The 22,544-nt window shown below is 35.5% G+C and overlaps 1 protein-coding gene across 1 annotated transcript in view; it reads left to right on the top strand.

Moving 5' to 3' along the window:
* The window catches only part of LOC114650417 (gamma-aminobutyric acid type A receptor subunit gamma3), a 1,188,096-nt gene that overhangs the window by 242,025 nt on the left and 923,527 nt on the right, over positions 1 to 22,544 (top strand). Inside the window, exon 3 of the mRNA XM_051927200.1 lies at positions 2,488 to 2,555. Coding sequence (XP_051783160.1) covers positions 2,488 to 2,555 — 68 coding nt within the window. The remainder of the gene's footprint in view (positions 1 to 2,487; positions 2,556 to 22,544) is intronic.

The following is a 22,544-nucleotide window of genomic DNA, read 5'->3' as shown; positions in this document are numbered from 1 at the left end:
TGGTAACCATCAATTATTTTTACAATTATGGCACATTATCTGCCTAATTTTTACTATCATTAGAAAGAAGATATGCATCTGTCAATCTTTATTTCAAGCTACATATTTCTCTTCGCATTTACATGGGCTGAAATACATTTTAGGCATTATAACTACAAGGGGACCCTGGAGAGCTCCAAACCACAGACAGAGTAAAGCACCAAATAAAGGATTTTTATTCCTTTCCAAGCCACAAATGCAATTATAAACATGATAAAACAATGAATTTTCCTCCTTCCGTCCTCCAGCTGAGTGTTGCCCACTTCCTCCTGACTCTGACTCCAAGAGCTATGGAAGAGGGCTCCTTTTAAGGTGAACTGAAGGAGTACTTCCAGTGACATTACATGGCCAGTTGGAAACACTTCCAGGCTATAAGAAAGTTAGGGAGCTGTTCCCCTGGCAGCTCCCTCTACTGTCCCCTGGGGAGCCCTGCACTTCCGAATTCCAACTCCCATGCAGCCCTGGGGGTATCCAGACTGGGACCCTACATGAGGGACACTGTCACCTAGAATGGTGAGGGATGACTTGCTTCCCTGCTGGTGACTTTGAATATCCCAGTCATAATGGGAATGATAAGGCATCCTGGCTGGCTATTGCCAACACTTATTCCATCCTTCTGTTATGGAATCTTGGTCGAGTAAGGAATTCGCCTCCATCCTGGGCAGGACACCCACTCATCCTCTGGGACATCTACAACAGTCAATCACATTAATTTCTTTAAACTTTTTCTTTAAAAAATTTTCCCTTGTGGCATTTGGCTTATATAATGTTATTTGTGATCTGCATTTTTCTAATCTGTTTTTAGCAAAAATTATTAAAAGTTTATGTGTAGATTTCAATTTTCAGTTATTTAAAATTGGAGTAGTACATTTTTCTACTCTTTTAATTATTTAGAAAAACTGTTCCTCTATTTCAAGAAAGGAAGTACAACCAATACAGGTTGTATAATATAGCTAGTCAAATACATACTGTGTGTGTTTAGAAGCCATTAAGAAGGAAAACAGAATGTTAGGTTATATAGCACGATGTGTGGAGTAGAAGTCGAAGGAGGTTATGCTCAAGCTTTATAATGCACTGTTGGGGCCTCATCTGGAGTACTGTGTGAAGGTTTGGTCTCCAGGCTACAAACGGACATAGCAGCACTAGAAAAGGTCCAGAGAAGAGCAACTAGGCTGATTCCAGGCCTACAGGGGTTGAATTATGAGGAAAGAGTAAAAGATCTGAGCCTATACAGTTTAAGCAAAAAAAGATTAAGAGGTGACATGACTGAAGTGTTTAAAATTATGAAGGGAATTAGAACAGTGGATCCGGACTGTTATTTTAAAATGAGTTCATCAAGAACACAGGGACACAGTTAGGAAATAGTGTGGTAGACAGTAAAATTTTAGGGACTTTCAAAACTTGACTGGATGTTTTTTTGGAAGAAATAAGTAGATAGGACTGATGAGCTTTGTTGGGCTGAATGGCCTGTTCTTGTCTAGATTGTTCTAATGTTCTAATATTCCAAGGTATATGCTGTAATCCAACAAGACAATGAATTTGTTATCCCAAAGTGGTTGAGGAAATAAAACAGCAGTTGCTACCTTTGATGACACAATGCTTTTATTGATGGTGTTCTTATTTAAACTTTGAAAGTGCTGGTGACATTACCTGGAGCAGCACAGTGGCTGATGGGAATTGTAGTCCCCAGTTCGGCATTTTCACAAGATTACAGATAAGATGAAGGGGTGACGTGGGGGTAATATATATTAAATGCTTTTCTTACTGGATCAGTTGTTAGAAATTGACTAAGCTCAAAGCCACAGACCTTGGAAAGCACTTGCTAAACGTGCCTTCTTTGAGCTTCACCGAACTTTGCTAATTTTAATTCGCTTCTGCAGACAGACTTCATTTGCATCAACTGACATGCCCTATTTCTCCATGCAATCGCTGTCAGCACTGTGGGGAATCAGGGACAAAGTGCATTAGAATGTCCCACTTACTAGAGCATTATTAACAACAAATAACAAACACATGTCAGCTTTTTTCTACAGCTTCTCCACATTTCAATCAAATCTGCCAAGCATTTTTGAGATTTTGGGATTCTATTGTGTGTGTGAGTGGGGGGGTGCATGGTGTTTACTCCTAAATAATATGTATAGTAAGAATATCTACTGCCCCAGATGTACCATCCTGCCATATTTCAACTTTTTAGCTAAACAGAATAGTGTTTTTGTTGATGAGTGAGTCAGTCAGATTTGCATTATAAGTGTTTTTGCTTTATTATTCATTTCTAGTTATTTGTTTATGTTATAATCATTGTGACCCAATAACCGTCTATGTACAGCTACAAATATATGTGTCACCTTACACAGATTTCAAGTTTTGCATTGAACTGGGGTATTAAAAGATTTTAAAAATGCTTCAAACATTAGCATTTACTTTTTTCATTTTTTTTTTATTTTACAGTTAAACCAACAGTCATAGACGTGGACATTTATGTAAATAGCATTGGACCAGTTTCATCCATAAACATGGTAAGTAATGTTTGGCTCCCATTAGTGCATTTGTTGACATTTATTAAGTTAACATTATGGATAATGTAGGCAGTCCTTTAATGATAACTGTATTTTGCTGTTTAACACAAGAAATGTTATTTATGTATGGTATCAGATAAAGTATATAGAGCAAAGTGCTTGACTGTTTGCTTGTTATTGTTATTTGTAGCTGAGGGTAATAATGTTTTTGTTACAGTATATTTTCTGCGGCCTAGTTAGTATTAGTTCTTGCTGTTTGAAAAGTATGTATTTTGGTAAGCACACAGCAATTCTCTAAAGAAAAAAGAACAGAACATATATATTAAAAGTTAATCATAATTATAGCAGTAGGTATGCAGAGTGCCTTGACTGTCCTTTGGTTTTGTAGTGGGTTATTAATAACTTTTGATCACTTTGTGAATGTGCTTCTGCTTATTCTTATTCCGAATTTTTTATGTTCATTACTTATATGGAACTGTTGTTTTGAAGTTTTTTTATCTATGTATTCAGTGCAAGATAACTGTCATATAAAAGCGGAATAAATCATATGTTTCTTATAAGTATACTTCAGGAAGGTTTATACTGTATGCAGTGATGACAGAATTGAATCTCCAAGGATCGCATCTTCATTCTTAATGCTTTGTATATTTCAGTATTAACTGGTTGTTGACTGTGTGTTCTGGTTTGGTGCTGCTGTGGTGTGACTTATAGCTGAATTTATTCTTAGTTAAAAACTGCAAAGAATCTACAATAAAACATGTCATCCTCTTAAATCTGCAGTTAAATATCAATTTGATAATAATAATATTACCAACATATGTTACACCTCAAAAATGTAGCTCAAAACTGTTTGCAATCATAAAAGCAAATATCAAAAGAGCACATTATTTTAGTTTACATGTGGTAAAAGTTAAAAGACAAAACATGGCATCACCCTTTTTCACAAATACTGACCAACACCACATGAAGCGGCTTGACTTCTGAATCCAAACACAAATAAAGACAGTCTACTAATAGTGAAAGTAGAAATTGTGTTTCGTTATTGTGTTTTATTGTACATCGGCAGGGAATTTTATATTTGCTTCTGTTACAGTTAGACATTTAAGTGACGTTTTATATGGAGCACAATATTTTTTGTTGCTAGTGTAATGCTTATTTATATGTTTTAAATATTAAATAAAATGCACTAATTATGTTGTAAGTGTTCTATTTATTTTGATCTCATTAATTTAGAAAATAGGCAAACACTTATAATAGCAAATTGTATTGCAAGATTTCTTTGAATCCCTTCAGCACTAATTGTGATAACTTATTGGTGATATTTTTGTGTTTAATGCACTTAGTATCTAAACAACAACTAATTCTGTGTTTTACAAGTTTTAAACCTAATTTATTTCATTTATTTACAGGTACCTAGTACCTTAATGATTTAGTTTATGTGCAGTTTCCTTCTCTTTGTGCAACTTTGATCATCTTGCTTTGTCTTTTACTTTGTTTTTTGCTAGAGTTGTATTGGAGCAATTAATTAGCCTCTTTGTTGCTATAGTGTACTTTTTAATCTTAGCTTTTCCAGTGATCAACGGATTACCACCTGTGACTCATTGCACTCCTTCTTTTTGTTAATTATTCTATTTTATTTATTAACTTAACCATTATTGACATACAGAATAACAATATTGAGAATACAGAGACTGAAAAAGGTAATATCAAGTCAGAAGGTACAATTTTTATCAACAATTATTTCACATAATGATCAGTGGGATATTTTACAAATAATTATCAATTTCTATGGACAATTTTCAAATATTAATGAGTGGACTTTCCAGCTTTGGAAAACTGTCACATGGGCTTTATGCCATGCGATTGCATTCCATGTCAGCAGATTAAAATATAAAACGGATCATCTCAAAATCGGAATCAATAGTCAATGTTGTTACCATCACATACTCAGCTGTAGCATGAAAAGTTTGGACATTTATGGTTGCGTGTCTCCAGTGGTGAAATCTCAGGCACGTCAGGTTGGTGCAATTATTTGGCTTCAATTAAAAATTGTAATCATTATTCCAAGTTCTGATTAAGACCTTTTATTTTCCATATCATATTTTTTGTTTTCACAGAACCCATTTCTGACATTCATTGCTGTGTTGTTTCTACTGTGTTAATGATTTAACTGATCTCCTGGTTACAACATTCTGTCAGGTCCTTTAATATTCAAACTTCCACTTTTGACAGTCTTGGGCGGATAGTTGTGTCAGCCCTGCACAGAAACATTTGCTGAAGTTTCCCGTTGTTTCAGGGCTTCTCTTACAGTTTTCTACATGTGGCTACTACCTTTTACATATTGCTGCCATTGTTAATTGGGGTATCTGTTTAAGTGTGCAATTGTGTTACAAGAGTAAGAAACCTTAATTTTGCAAAGCTTGCATATAGTTTTTGTTTTGCCAATGTGTTGGCCATGGTGTAACAACATACATTCCAAAAAAAGTTCCACAGATTACTTTGTTTTCCTTAACTCAAAAGTCTCCATTGTTAACTTCTCATTTCATTGTTAAGAAGGAGCTACTGTCTATATGATGTGACCAAAAAACAGACATGCAAGATAAGGGGAAAATGGTCAATTACAGAACTTTAGTTAAAAGTTTCCCCCTTGTTGTTATTCAATTCCGTACATACTGTAGCTAATGAATTGAAAGGAAAACGGTAACCACAAATTATTATTTTAATGTAAATGGATGTATCGATTTTTGATAATATCCTTACAAGAAATAGAAAAATATTTGATGCCAACAATGAAAACGAGGCATAAAACAAAATGAGCTACATTTACAAACTTCAAAAGGTGGAATTAAACACAACTCAGCATTTGCTTTTTTATAAAAAAAAAAAAAGTAAAAGCACACAAAACACAGATTCATAATTTACCATGACAGCTTAATACCACTTTTGCACAACTGAATGTAATACAAGGTAATTTACATTTATTATATCAGATTTACATTTTTATTTAGTTTTGCTGATACCTTAACTATCCTAATTCTATCTTCTTCAGAGTCATAAACTGAAAAATGCATTTTTATAGTTCTTTAAGCATCCAAAAAAGTAAAGAGGAACAAAAAAGTGCACTAACAAATGAAAAACTAAAGAGAAAAAGAAACAATAGCAGACAGCACTCTATTTTCATATTGAGCATGTTGTTTTTCATGTATGGAAAATCACGATCTTAAAGAACAACGTACATTCCATGGATGTGATGATAACATTTGTCAGTGAGCTTAAATATTAATTAAGGGAAATACAAAAACAGAGAGACTCATCCCTTTCTGTCTACAATCAACAATAGGTGCCTCCCACTCTACAAAATTCAACCTCTAATAATTAGAGAAAGACATTAAAACTTATTAATTTGCCTGGAAAAGAATGTCCATTTGCAGTTATAACCAAATAGGTGAACAGTGTAAGACAGAAATCGATTTTACAATGTTCCTGCCACATGTCTATAAAGAAATATGAAAGACTGTATGTGGTATGCTGTTTATTTAATTACAGGTTGTTACAGTCATTCAGCATACATATCAGTCATTTATCTGTAGAATATGTTACATTAAAGTGGGAGATTTAAAAAGACTTAAACGGTATATGTCTTGACAAAGCTCTAATAATCTTTGTTCTTTCTGTTCTATAGTTTTTTTGCAAATCTCTTTGTCAATGGGGTTCTCTATCAGCCATTTTTCTAAATCTACAATATCCAACAAAGTGTTGTGGTTTTATTCTGACAGCAATGACTTTTGTGACAGCATAATTATTGATTAAAACCACCTATCATGATGCAGGTCCACTTACCGCAACTGTCACAGTCTAACAGTGGATCAGACTACTTTATTCAGCTGTTTTCACAAAGCACACCATCACAATGTATTTTACAAAAGACAAGGCCATATTGAAATCTAAAAGGTCAAAGGATTCCAGTTGGGCAGACTGGTGCCTTGAAACATTTAGAAAAATACCTTTGTACTCTAACAAATATTTTTTTTTCAACAAACTACGGCCGTGAGACAAGATCAGTTTCACACACCTGGCATGTAATGGCACTTTTATAAAAAATTTTAATTTAAAAAATGAAACAAATAAAGCATGTTCGTTTTGAATTTTCTTTGTTTCCCAAAGTGGCTGAGGTAGAGATACCCAACAAATATTACATTTGTAGAATTCTGTTTTGTAAAGAAATTTTTGTAACTAAGCAAGGATGGTTTGGAAGTATTTCTTGACATTCTGATCACGTAAATGAGACTGCAGCTGGTATAAACAAAGTTTTTTTATTGAAATGTGCCTGACAAATGCATCATTCATAAAATAAAAAAAAACAGCAGTTCACATGATTTACGGTTTAATGTGGAAATAAAAAGTATATCAGAAGTCACTGAGCAGTTGTGCCACATGATGCTATGCCATTGCCATTCAGAGTTCTTTTTTAATATTTTTCTCTCAGTAATACTTCCTTGGGTAACTTTCTACAAACCTCACAGCCATTTTACTTTCTCGAACTGTCAGTAATTCACTCAGCTTGCTGACTAAAGTCTTGACTCGCCAAAGCCTTTGACAATGCCAAAATTATTGGTCTCAACACCTGCAAGAATAACTGATTTCCTTCAAGTATAAATTGTAGATGTTAAGACTGGCAAGGTCTGGACCCATAAATTAACTCAACTCTGCTCTTACATGATTCCCAATTCATGATACATTTTATGAGAAATGTAGTCCTCGCGTTAAAGGAAAGCCAGACCTGAATCAAAAATGAAAGAATTCATACAGGGAAATAAGGAAAATGCCCTGTCATTTCTAAATATTATTGTGTCCTAAACTAATTCCTATTCTTCTTCTTGTATTGAAGGACTAAATTAATATTTATTTTTATTTATATATAAATCCTAAAGTAATCATTTTAATTTCTGAAGCTACTGGAATCATGAAGGTCATCTCTTGTCTCACTCTCTTCTTATTCATTTATTCATTTTCTGTCCTGTTTTTTCACATATACTGTTTAATAATGACACATATGCTACTCGGCACATTCTCATGAACTGGACTAGGATAATCCTAATCAATATGCCTGTGAAATGAAAGAGCTTTGTAGTTTTGATATAACACTTGGCTTAGATAGACCACCTTTCCTGTGGGGAACAGATGCTGTAGGTGCTGCTTGTTGCTCAGCTGTAATACGAGATCTGCAAAGATGGTACGCGGTTTGCTCTGTGGTAAGATACATAAATCCAATTTGAACTTGTTTACTCACCGAGGAATCCCAGTGTGAACGTAGGGTAGTAATGATTAGCTATTTCATCATGATTGTAAGAATATTACAAGAAGGTTGAATGCTTTAGAGCAGGGGTGCCCAACTCCAGTCCTCGAGGGCCACAGTGGTTGCAGGTTTTCATTCTAACCCTTTTCTTAATTAGTGATCTATTTTTGCTGCTAATTAACTTCTTTTGAATTAATTTTAATTGACTTGAAATGTTCCCTGAATTTCTTCATCATTCCTCTGAATTGTTTCATTTCTTTCCTTAAATGGCACCCAAACAGAAGTGAAATGTGAAGTGAGTGAGCCAGCAGAAGACCAACTAAGTCAGGGCCTCAAACTCCAACCAATTTAACTCCAACCAGTTGCTTAAAGAGGTGCTGATTCTTGTCATTAATTAAACCCGTTCTTTAATTCCATGGCTTGTTGCTCCTCTCATTGTGCAATAGCAGACATTTCCGAAATTTTCTCTTTTCTAAGAGTAGATCATCATTCCTGAGACCTTCACCTTTCTTTATTTTCAGATATTGTATGATGGTCACAGTTTGCTGGTCCTGTTTTGGCTCATTTTGTATCTCATTATTGTTTGGCTGCTAATTAAGGAAAAAGAAACAATTGAGGGGTCTTAGTCTCCAAAAGCAAGTCAAATAAAATGAATTCAAAAGAAGTTAATGAGGAGCAAAAACAGGTCACTAATTAAGAAAAGGGTTAGAATGAAAACCTGCAGCCACTGCGGCCCTCCAGGACTGGAGTTGGGCACCCCTGCTTTAGAGGGTACATACAAGGAAAAGCAGCAAGAAGTATACTTACTTGGAGACAGAGTCCTGCTGACTGCTTGGACTATAGACCTAGAACCCTGTGTACAGGAAATTTCTACATATCTACAATTCTTGACAAGACACACATTTGACATTTGTTTTACATCAGCTTTTCCTCCATGTAAGCTAAGATGTATTCTGTACTGCGTTAGAAACAAGTAAATACTCTGCTGTGCTGTAAACACTCGGCAGTCAATCTCACTTGATAGCACTTTATATTTTAATGTGTTTATGTTGCTTAGTGTTATTGAATCTGAACCTCAATGTAGAATTTTGAAATACAGAGGGTGTTATGGAAGTTTACTGATAGCTAGTAAATAGATTTGATTGTTCTTAAAGCATTTTGAGTAAGGTAAGTATTGAATTAGGGTGTCTGCAGAACCTTGAAGCCATTACAGTATGTAAAGTTATTTAAACAAAATATCAGTATTTTGCTTGTTACTAGTATGAAGTGTTAAAAAAACAAGTTAGGACTGTACATGTGTTACTCTTGTGTCTCCCTCTTTTACTACTCCAGGCATTTGGTACCCAGTCCAGGGTTTATTCCTGCCGTGCCCCCTGTGGTAGATGAGATAGGCTCCAGCAGACTCCTGTAACCCTGTTCAGGAATAAGCGGGTTAGAAAATGACTGACTGATTGATTGAGTGTACACAAACAGTTTAAATTCATTAAAATGACAAGAATAAAAGATGATAGACTTGAAAAGATTTAGGTATAAGAGAAATTACACAAAATCAAACATATGAAAATTATAAAAGAAATAATATATAATAGAAATATGCTAATTTGGCGGGTGGAAGCTTTGGGAGTGTTTTTGTTTTTGTTCTTACGTTGCCCAAAAATCAGTTATTGTTGGCTTTCTTTTACTGTATTTTTTTCTTTTTAACCATAAAAAATTTATCACAAAAAGAAATATGCTAATAAATATATGGTGTTCTTCATAAACCACAACCATATTTCACTGCAACAAATAGGGGGTTATTTATTGCCAGCCTTAGTAATTTCAAAAGCACACTGCAGCAAATGGAAATTTTAATCACTCATAGATTAATTTCTTTTTATTTAATCCAATATATATCAACACACAGTCTTTTGTGATTTAATTGTCCTGTGAAAAGTAAACAGCGCTTCCAAGACCATATTTTAGTTTTTTTGCTGTACTTAAAATATATACATGATAACTGTCTTTCAGGGCTGCTCCTAGCTAATTAGTGACATAGACAGTAGGGACCCCCTAAGCAAATGATTTGTTCAATAGAGTTTACTGTAGCAATGGCACTAAATGTCAATGATGCCACCAAAAAGAAATGCCTTATCATAACCAAAGAAGAGGAAGAAGCAATAAAAAGAAGAGAAAAATTATTTATATTTTTTTCTGTTTTATTTTGCCATGTACTGTATATACTCGCGTTTAAGTTCTCCCGCGGATATGTCAGGGCATGATTTTACCATATAACTTCTGGTATTTTACAATGTCGGTCATATAAGTCGAATGCAGAAAACTCACGTTATTGATACAAGAGATTATGATATGCTAATGCCCATCTGAGACAGTAACCATGCCTTTTTTGTTTCTATGTATTGTGCCTACGTGACCACACGGTAATACCCAAACTATTCCGAAGCAACATTTGCACTGTTTTGTATGTCAAACACCCTCATACACCCTTATCGTAAGAACATCCCTTATGTACGATGGAGCGCTCGATCAGAAGAAAATATGAAGCTGGTTTTAAATTAAAAGTCATTGAAGTGGCAAAAGAAATTGGTAACTGCACTGCTGCAACAAAATTTGATGTGTCTGAGTACATAGGGTAGTTGGAGAATAACAGTGAATTGAGAAGCATGGTGTAGTGAGTAACTTTAGATAGGTAATGATCATCTGTTTAGTCATTAACAGCATTCCGTATCAACATAACAAGTCAGATTATAGCACACATTCGCAAGCTAGTTGTTTACAGAAATGTTACTTACATAGTTGTTTCTTTAATTTGGTCCTAATTGTGCAGTAGTAATGTTGTTATATATCTATGGTAACAATTCTAGAACCATGATGGTAGGCTCAGCGTGGGGGAAGCTTAGCCAAGATTTTTCAAGTTAGCCTTCTCAAGCATAGCTTGGGTTGGAAGTCAATGCATTATTTATGGCTCACAATATAGTTTAAAAATGATACTTTTCTAATAATGTGGTTATTATGATAAATCTGTAACTGTTTTAATTGATCTTCCCAGGAGCACTTTTGAAATATCATGGATCAAGTGCACAAGTAACTAGTTAAACTTACTTATTACACACATTGATTTATCACCCATTGCCTTATTACACACATTGTATGCTGGCATTTGAGTCAAATCTGTACTTAGTGTGCATTTCCTACATTTCAAATGCATTAAAAAAATAATTTGGGAAACCTAGAAAATGGCCTATTATTTGTACCGAATACAAATTTGCTATTGAGGAATATTTTAAAAATAAATAAACGAATAAATGTGCAAATAAATAAAAGTACTGTGAAATGTGTGCATGAACAAATGAATGTGTAGTGAAATGTGAGCACAAATAAATAAATATGTCAAGAAATGTGAGCATAAATGAATTTTGTCTGTAATATTCCTCCAAACGCATCATGAAATACGGTTTGAAATAAAACTGTCACTTTCACTCGTCATAGTTTAGAGGGTGGGCTTTAGAACATTTTGTACTTTGAAACATCTTCTATAGATTGCTCATGCCTAACTCAATTCATCTGTGGGGGAGATGAATATAAATAAGATGATGGCCAATGATGGCCTAATGACATTAAAACCATTTACAGTGCCTGCTAAATGTCACTGGTCATTGTGGTAGATAAGAAACTATCATGTTTGCCACTGATCAGAGCTGTAAAGTTGTTTGAAAAAGTAGCTGTGAATATGCACCCAATTTTAGAATTGTAAAACAAATATTCAATTCAAAATATTATTTGGCCCTGCTTTGGGCTTTCCATGACAAACTGTTTTAATTGATACAGGTGCAGTTCACTGTATCTCACTCTGGCTCATTCACCTTGTGATTGTCTTCTCTAATACACCGTATAGATCTGCAATTTGTCATACTTTTAAACCGCATAAGAGAAAGTGTTCTACTGACTCAGCTGGAATGTTAAAGGATGGGCATCCAGGGTAGGTAACTTCGTCACCTGAACTGGCGTGTAGCCTAGTCCATTGCACCAGTTCTTCGATGTTTTCAAAAATATTTTAATCGATATCATAGTCTAAAAGGGCTGCCAACATTTTAATTTCTTCTGATAAATCTTCAGTTTTCTCTCTGAAATACATGGATTAGGCAGAATCCATATCTTCGGCAGTCTTAAGCATTTTTCTAATTAATTCTTGTGCTATCTCCTTTATGTCCATATCCTGCACAGACATATTAAATTAGGCATTAGCAATCTACAGAAGATGATTCGCCAATCAAACCATAGTATGTGCTAGAGCCCACCCTCTCAACTTTGAAGAGTGATAGTAACAGTTTTATTTCAAGCTGTATTTCATGATGCATTTGCAGGAATGTTACAGACAAAATTAAATAAATAAATAAACAACAAAAAACATATTTTGTGACATTTATTTATTTATGCTTAATTTTCATGATACATTTATTTGTTTATGCTCACATTTCATGACGCATTTATTCATTTATGCTCACATTTCACATTTTTTATTTGTGCATTTATTTATTTAATTTTGTCCAAAATATTCCTCAATAATAAGATGTTATTCAATAAATATATTAGAATATATGATGTGCAGAACCGGTTTATGTCCAATATCTTTTAACATTGAGAGCACTTTCCATTTAACAAAATAATGTACATTCAAAATTACTTTAATTTTATCCCTGGTAGTTTTGTCATGCACTGTACAAATATCATTGACACAGCTCTCTGTTCTGCTGGTACTTTAACACCCACTGTTTATAAAATTCTGTTATTCTGTGGTAATTAGGTTTCATTATTAATTTTGTCATTTAATTATTGCTGTTATTCTCCTGCTAAGTCATAGTTTTATGCATTTAGTAATTTTGCATTTTGGTATCATTAATACAATTGTTTTATTAAAAATTACGTCCTGTTTATTAAGTGCTAGTTATAGTAACATATGTTTTCTTCAGTCTGATATCTAAATTCATGTTATATGGGTGTACAAACTGTATATTTAGACAAATGGGACATTGCAATATGCAACAAATAGATCAAACAGAACGTGTTTGCATATATAATAGTTTTTTGTGAATTGCAATTATTTGAAGTTAATTTTTAAAAGGTATTTAAGAACTAATTGCATTGTTATGACCATACTAAAGGCTAGGGCTGGCCCTGTTCTCTTAGTTCATTTCTATTACAAATGCCAGCACATTTTTAAAGTCAGCCATTTGGCCTTCAATAAAAATCACTGAACTTGCAGACAGTTACTGGATATGTTACACATGTCAGCATGCTGTCTGTTCAATTGATAGTTTTAGACTGAGTGAAGGACCAAGGTTGTTCTCATTACTAGGTTGCAAGAGGCAAGTCCTGGATGCAATATCAGTCCGTGTCCATAGCCACATTCACCAATGACAGGCCCCATTTAAACTAGCAATACAGTCCTTGTGATCTGGAAGGATACGGCAGCATCCAGGGAACATGCACATCCTTCATTGGCTGGGAGTGTGGCACTGTGACGCAGCAGTGCTGACCACTATAATGGATAAAAAGGAGAGTTATAAATAAATGGGTGGTGAATGGAGGCATACTGTATTTATGAAGAAAACTAAGTTACGCAGATTTTATTAAATAAAGCTGAAAGAGTTCTACTAATGAACTCATAGTGAAGCTCAAATTATTAAGCTGCATTTGCATACATAAAACATATAATCATCCCAATAATATTTATATGTTAAGAGAGTATACAGTAGACTAATTTTTTCCATGTTAATACTGTTTTAATGTTAATCAATATTAAGAGAACACATGAAATTGGTTGATATGCACACAAATATGAAGGTGTTCAAAAATGCACAAAGAAAGGCAAGCCATATAGACATCTTTAGATGTGAGCCTTTAATTGGAAAATTAGGAAGATAGACAGAGGAGAGAAAGAAATATTTGTAGAGGGTGATATCACCACCACCACCACTTTACCTCCATCATACCCATAATTTGGTCTTCCACTACATTTTTTGAAACTTTCATCTCTTAATGTTTCTTTTCAAGACGACACAGAGGTTGATTAAAATAATGGATTGACTTCAGGTGGGAATAGAAGCCACAGTGTGAGTTTATAACTGTGAATACCTGGGGACTTGTTAGTCAAGGAAAACATAACACTTGCATGAAAAGAGCGCTCATAATTATCACAGCATCCTCCAGTCAAATGCTCTAATTTCATGGCTGAAATAATACTGAAAAAAATCACATGCAACAAGACAAAAAATAAAACATAATTAACAAAAATGCTATTGTCACTGTAATAAAAACATGAAAAGAGGGGGTCTGCTTTATGTACTGTAAGTAGACAAAGGTTTGCATTTACAACATATCGAAACATTAACGTTGTTCCGCCTTGAGTAGTGTCTTAAAGGGAGTTGTTTTACCTGTTTACTGATTTCTGACTCAGTTTTATATATTAGATAATACTATAGCTTATCAGACTTTTTCTCTCAGTGTCTTCAAGCTATTGTGCTGTTTTGTGTTTCATCAACGTCCATGATGGTATCTGGCTTTCTTGTTTTTTGTCTACCTCTTTATATTTTACCATTTTTCAAGCATCACTGCCTTCACAAGTAATCCTTCTTTTCTGTCTTTATTTGATTTCAACACACAATCAGGTTTAGTCAGCCATATGCTGCTACTGGGAGAAACATTTAACCATTGAGACTTTGGCTGTTGATGCATAAGATGTGTATTTTAGCAGTAACAGCCAAGTGCATATAGCATTTTACAAATGAAACATTAACCTGAATTAATCTGTTACATTTTATTTTGTTTTTTTAACTGGTGAATTTCATTTTATTTATATACTTTATTGTTATTACAGTGAAGTCATGACATCACTATGTTGTGTCTGTGTTTCTCTACGGGTACTGCCATTTAGAAGTTTAAATGTTTCCTGCACAACTCCACATGTTAAGCCATGGCGTTTGCACTATAAATGCTGGGTAAAATGGTTGCAAATGTAAATGAAGTCCATGAAAGCCCTGCCTGAGAAAACAAGAAATGCCACTGCTGCAAGGGAATGAATCACAACACAAATTAATGTAATTTCAAGGACAGTAAATGTCACACTTGCAGCAGAGTAAGACATACTAAAAAGGCATGTCAAGGTAAGGGACGCCATCAGTGGAATGTTAATATATCAAATTGCAAAAGACAACAGAGTAAACATGCTAATAACTGACAGGCATTGTTTCAAAGCAGATTTCTAAGCAAATGAAGAATTCGGAAATAGACACAAGGACTGCCATCAGCGTAATCTCTCAAGAATTATATCATCAGGTTTCTGCATATCTGCTGCTAGAGGGAGAAAATGTAAAACATAAGGAGTAAACTAGTGAAAACATTCTTGTGTTGGGATGTTGTGACATAAAATGACCAAAAGGATTCAGTATCACTGATACTGGTGACAGGAGCATCACCAGCATTAGGAGGCCAACCATATATATAATATCTATCTAAATATTATATCTAGAACATGAACTAGGCTTGTTGAGAGTTGTTAAAGTGATTGCTGAATCTCTTAGGAGCCAACCACTCCCATTAGCCATGAGGGAACTATCTGATAAGGAAATAGCAAGACTAAAGCAGACTAATATATTTAAACGAGTGAGACAGAGTGAATAGGTCCCACCAATAGTACCAATTGTTATAAGAGGTGAGTCAATTTGTTTATTAGATGAACATAAAAGTTGACTATAACCAACCACCCAATACTGAAACATACCCCTTCCCATTTGCTACTGATGTAATATCTTTAAAGTAAGACATTCATCAAATTTATTTGGACCCAGCTTACCAGGAGTTGCTGGATGAATATTTCTCAAAAAATACAGAGGTCTGAACATGCCTGTTTGTTTATAATACACAGCCCTATAGCTTCAGTGCAGCATATTCTTTTTTTAACTGATGGGAAATCTATCTTTCATTATATATCGTGGTCTACTTTGATGACATTCTGGTTACTGGCAGAGATGAATAGTCTCATTTTCAGTATTCTAAAAAAAGATCCTACAATCCTACAAAATGACCGTAGATAAGTTTAAAAAAATCTAACCATTAGACCACCTTCAGCTATGCTAGAAGTGTGTCCTTCTCTATCAATATCTTAGACAAGCAGTGAAAGGTGATAATTTAAAACATTCACTCTTCTTTTGGTTTGTGCAAAACACACTGACAATCATCCACTGAAAATCCTTTGAAAATTAAACAATCTGAAATTATTATGGGATTGGACCCTAAATGTGAAAAAATGCCCTGGCTTGCCTGAGCATTTCTTATGGGACTGTCCAAATTTAAAGCCATTCTGGGAAAAGTTTTTTTCTTACCTATCCAATATTGTAGGTATGGTATACTGTAACGGGTCCATGGCTTACAAAAACGTGGCCGATTTTGAATAAATAATTCATTGACTGGCTTGATCTCTGAGGTGTGCATGCTCATGCAGCTACCGGGGGTTGGTGGAGTAACTGGAGCAAGACGTACCTGCACATGAGGGTGCGGTCTGACTGCATTGCTTCATCGGCTTCCTTTAGTGCACGATTGGGATGCTGCACCCACGGAGTCATATAAGGATGAGCCGGCATGAGAAAAGGAAAAAACAGGTTGAGAGAAGATGAAAGGAGGATTGATTGGGAGAATGGAGGCTAAAGAGAAGAGAGAGAGAGGGACAGGGAGAAGCAGGCAGAAAGACAGGTGAGTGCCGGTGGGAGTAAAAAAGAAAGAGGAGGCAGACAGCCAGAAGGAGCGCCCCTTCAGCAGAGTATGCGGCCGATGCTCTGGAGCTGAAGAAGTGATCACTCTGGCTGAGTGATTTCGAGACCCAGAATGATACAGTACTGGAAGGGGCGACTTGCAGCATAAGTTCAGGAATGGCAGTGGGGGTCGGCGAGGCTCAGATTGAGACCCCCATAGTGAGTGCCATGGCCTTTGGGGACCCAAGCCTTGGGTTAAGATGGGGAGCCCTGTTTTAGCAATGGAACGGCTCATTGAAAGAATGAGCAGAGGAGACATCAATATCAAAGGGATGCACCGAGGACTAGATTTTAAAAAACAGTTTTCTGCCCATGTTTTTAACCTCGATTTTTAAAAGGATTATTTTTGTTTGATTTTAACCTCCACCATTACTTTGTTTTATGAATTATTTATTTATTGAATTTTTGCACTGCACTTTGGAACACTGGCTGTTTTTGACTTGTTTTTAATAAAAGCTTTGAAGCATTTGTATACCTACCCCTTACTAAATGTGTGTTGTGTCCTCATCCGCTGGCTCATCCCTTGGTTACATTACAGACGGTGGTGGGTTCAAGAGGCTCCCTAGACAACTGAGAGTGTGGAGCTGACCTGCACCGTCACAGTAGAATTTACGATCACTGCACATCCTTTAGTAGCAGCCTTTTTAGTTATTCCAGATGAGCTTTGATTATCCAGTGATAAACTATTATTTCCAATGCTACATTTTTAGCATGTCAACTAATTCACCTTAACTAGGCGAATCTTAACATACCCACCATAAATCAATGGCAAAAAGATATCTTACATTATATACAACTAGAAAAATAAAAAATAATTTATTTTATATGGAACTGGGCATAGCTAGATTTTGGCAAGATTCCATTAATGCTATTTTAAATTAACTTTGCTAAGCTCCTGCGTGTATCTCTGTTACACTCCTGTTGGTTTAATTGATAAGAGGCTGTGTAACACAGTGTGCCTCATTTTTCTCTTTTTTTGGTCATTCTGTTACAAATTTTCTATCAGCTCTGGTTAAGGGTGGGGGTTTTAGTGTGGTTTATGATTACATATTTTAATAGTTTCAGTGTTATATTAGATTGTTTGTACTTCTGACTGAACAGATTTTTTTTACACCTTGCAATTTTGTTTTACTAAAATGTATTCTTGAATTTCATACTATTTAGCTTATTCTGTAAATGTATTTATCTGGAACAAATAAAGATTTTTTAATCTAAATGTGAATTTGATCAGACATGGGTAGAATATCTGGGACATAGTTTTGATGGATGAGTAGCCTTTGCTTCCAAGGACAAGGTGAAAGTTATCCAGGAGCCCTTTTAATTATGGACAAATTTTGCAAAACCAAAGTGACGTGCTTGTGCCAGTTCAAAGATCAGAGCAAAGCATGTTTGACAAGTGGTAAGGAACTTTTGACTCTTGATAACATCTTAGTTATTTACAACCCACAGGTGCCTTTTTCACTGAAATATGATAAAAGTGCTTTTGTTATTAGAGCAGTCATTCCTCACATTAGGCAAAATGAATTGAATGCATTCATTTTATTAGGAACTATAATCAGCAGAGCAACAAAGTATTTTCAAACACCAAAAAAACTACAAATTTTTGTGTAGTAGACAGTTCAGAATAGTGACACTTACTGTCATCATGTACAGAATGCAAACTCCTTCAGACAATGGCTACTGCACGCACCAAGTGGCGATCCACTGTGTTATAAACTTTATTACAAATAAGAGCATTATATCAGAACTGATGGATTCAAAAGACTAGTGGTGCTGGATCAGAAGTAGTGTTAGCATAAATAGATACACCGCTATCCAAGCACCTTGAAACAGTACCGTAGAATACAATGTAGGTAGAGTGAATCATACAGACTGAGTTATCCAGAGTTGTAATGAAATGGAATCCAAAGAGTATTTCCGCACAAAAATAGATGAACTGTCATTAAAACAAGCAACTGTTTGATGAGGCATCTAAGAGATAGCTTCATCCAAACCGAAGAGAGAGTAGTGTATAAAGAAATCAACACAAGACATAAATTTATTGTAAAAGTAATTGCACTATCTCAAAATTATGTGACAGGTGTCTGGACACACTTACAGGTAATCTAACCTAGACACCGTTAAAATATCCAACTACACCACCCAGTTTTATTAAGAGACTGGGAACTCTTGAGATTTACAGAAAATAGCACACAGGCGTCTTTAAATTGAGCGGTGAGTAAACACACAATGAAAAGCACAACAGTAATTTCAGGAAAGGCAACAGTAACTTCTATTACACAAGACAATAAAATAAATTACCAAGATAAACGAACAAAAAAAAAATCTAACAATATCAGGAATGAAATTCCTTTTTTTAAAAAAGGAAAGCAGACAGTCCACACTCTAAAAGTCCATTACAAACAAGAATTGGAGGATACAGCCTTTAGTGGTGCAGAGTCCAGTTTGCACAATGTGTTATCCCAACAATTAATCGTCCAACTGTTCACGGATGCACTCTGTTCACCGGACACTCGTTTCCCAAAAGAAGTTTTGTCAAAATTGTGAAATCCCTGTCAACGTCTCTTCGTCGTTCTTTTTTCCTACTCTGGGCTCCTTGTGTTGCTGTGACCTATAGCACGCCTCACTTCTCGTCCACCAGCTTTGCTTGGTCCTTTTCGTCTTCTTGTGGAGCTGTCTCTTCCTCCCTGGAGGTAAGTGTTGCCGTCGATGTGCCTCACGTTGCACCAGCCACGTACCCTTGTCTGCCTGCACACCCCTGTGCTCTGTACGAGTGTCTTGGCAGCGTTCTCAGTGGACCATCCCTCCCCCTGCCTTATCCTGCCCAGAAGTTTAAATCTCCTTCAGTCCTTGCCTAGATCAGCAGGACGATGGATTAAACAATGGCACATCCAAATTTCCTGGGTTTAACAAATAGTGTAAACACAAGTTAACAAAATGTATTGTTACCAACTATCAATGAGTACACATATGCTGATTAGAAACCAATATTGTCAGACATGTTAATTTCCAAGTCAGGTAAATACAAACAGTTTCCAAGGAAGGAGCAGTTCTTTTATCACAATTTTGTATTGTTTGTATACTTAACCAGTTAAAACTTCAAATACCTATATCCTGTAGACAGCCATGACAATAATCAGTAATGGGATTACCCAGGAAATTTGCCTCTCACCCCAGTCCCAACAATGGGTGCCTATTGCCTCTTCATCTGCTGTGTTTTAAATGTAATATTTACATGTTCCTTTGCCTAAGAGAGAAATGAAACCACCCAGTGTACAAAAAATGTCCCCCTCTGACATATGTTTGGTGGCCAAAGCATGATGCAGACATTGACAAAATCTACAAAGTTTTTGAAATAAACCAAATGAAGCAGAAAACATCACAACAAATGCTGTTATATGGTAAGTCCTGACAAAGAATACACATAGACTTTGAGGGTCCTTTTCAAAGTTATGTATATGCTAATAGCCAATATGCATTCTAAATGGTTGTAAGCGTATCATATGTCACAAAGCCTCTCAGACCACTATCCACGAAGTTGAAGAGTCAGTTTTTTGCATATGGAGGCCAGAACAAATAGTAACAGACACTGAATGTGTACTTATAGTTATTGAGTTTTGTCAAACGTCCTTCTTTTGGCCAGGGATCCTAGACATCCAGCACTATCATGAAAACAGTCAGAACAACAATAAGAATTGAGTGAGAGGCCTCCAAAAGGCTTCATTGACTTGGCCAGGCCTCATTTACATATCTGGAAAAGGCCTCACCCCCGTGGGCTTAATCCCAACTCCACTGGTTTGCCTGAGGCCTTGCAGAACCAAAAGGGATTTAAGCCTTAAAAATGAACTTAAATGTCCCAAACATAAACAGTGCCTCTCAAAAAAGGAAAAAGGAAAATTCTTTGGTTCGAGAGACCAACTAAATGAGGAATCTTTATACATAAATATTTATTAGAAAAGTAAAAAAAAGGTAATCCACAACAAACAAGTCCCTAAGAATAAACCAGTAATCGAGTAAAAAATATTTTAAAAAATCCTGAAAAATCAACAAGAAACACAGCATTCACTATAACTCCAATAGATCTCGGAGGGCTCAGACATTGTGATGTCAGGGTGGCCCTGCCTCCTGAGATACCACCCACAAAACACAAGAGACATCAGAATATTTAGAAAGACAGAACACAATAATACACATAACAGAAAACAGGTACAAATAAGACACATAATCACTCAAAAACAACAATAAAATACATAAACACGTGATATCATAACAAGCACAATAGATGCCATCAATGGCAGGCATTGGATATTCTGTCACGTCGGTTCACAAATCCCAGAATGAGCAAAATCATGATCTTATCAAACCAGCACCATACACATATACATGTAAAGTACTGGAGATCCCAGAAATAAACTGTCTAGTCCAATATAATCAGAAAATGTAATGGAAATGTAATGATTACCTTTAAACAGTGACCCATGATTCCTGTTTACTGTATGTATGGCAATTTTTTCAGAGGATACAGTGTAACCATCTGTTCAATGTACTGTGACGTGTGAGTCCCTGTCTTGCACCCCAAAACACGAGTCTGAGTCTCAGTACTTTAGCAAAACCAGCTTTATTCAGCTTGAAAACAGGAACAGTATGGTTATTTATTGTAGCAGGATCTACCACTCTCCTATACACAGGCACAGCAATCAGACAGGGTTGTGGTCAAGTAATCCTGTTCCTTGCATTTATAATGTTCCTTGCATCACCCATCAGCAATATAGTGGTTTTTCAGAGCAATGCCATAGTGGAACCATCCACATGATGATTTCAGAAAGAACCCTCATTTATTTAGATCTGTAACAAGCTCCATACATACCCATAAATAGATTATAACAAATTTTTGAAATGCTATTGGGCTCATAATTGTAAAACAACTCTCACTGCATACAATTACACGTGCTAAGTTTAGATTTTCTTGATCTGTTGGATCCTGCTAGGTAGCCTACTATGCATTAAAGATTTCTGTTTTGTCTGTATACTAGAAACCTTTTTAAAGCTCAAAAGGCCAATGTCATATTCAGAAAAACTGCCCAGAATGAAATGGTTCTGTGTCAAACAATGGTTCTACAAGGAACAGTGCAACCCAGTAAACTGCCATGATGATTACCAAACGGACAGGGTCACTCTCATATAAAGGTCAAGTTCTGAACACTGACACCATTTAATGACTCGTGAAGATCTGTTGAGAGCTTGTGTCAGCCCTCAAACCTCACTGTAATAGACAAATCGTTGGAATGATGAAAACTGTGTTGATTAGCATTGGAAGTGTGCAATGACACACAGTTAATGACTGCTGAATCAACAGGATTTCCTGATTCTGACCAAATAGGTCAGAGACACTGAGGGATTACTGAGAGGCATCCATAAACATTAAACAATAACAACATTAAAACATGCCAAGCTGTAAGATTTAAATTGTTATGTAACTGTATTTTATGCATGAGTAGTTTGACAAAGGGATGCATAAGTGAAATATTTAAACAATGATCAGTATCTCTGCTTTTAATTGGAATATCATGCAGTATATTGGTTATGTAAACTATGTTACTGTTTTTGAGGAATATTTAAACCAGTGCATTTACAGTAGTGTAAGTGAAACATATGCAGGCATGGGACACACTGGCTACTGTAGATGAATGTATGGCACCATTGCTAGAACAGAAGGTGTCTGAATAGTCTATACCTATCCATCACTTTAATAGACAACACTTAGCTTGCATATATTTTATCACTGCTTTTCCTTCTAGAAGAGATTTCTTATTTGTTAAAAACAACTCCATCTATTTCCATAACTGAACATATTTTATTTACTTTTTTAGTGGTTGCTAGGAATTGCAA

Source organism: Erpetoichthys calabaricus, chromosome 4 (genome assembly GCF_900747795.2).
Source record: "Erpetoichthys calabaricus chromosome 4, fErpCal1.3, whole genome shotgun sequence".
Classification (NCBI taxonomy): Eukaryota; Metazoa; Chordata; class Cladistia; order Polypteriformes; family Polypteridae; genus Erpetoichthys; species Erpetoichthys calabaricus.
Note: the sequence above shows the minus strand (reverse complement) of the source record. Positions and strands in the feature narration are given on the sequence as shown.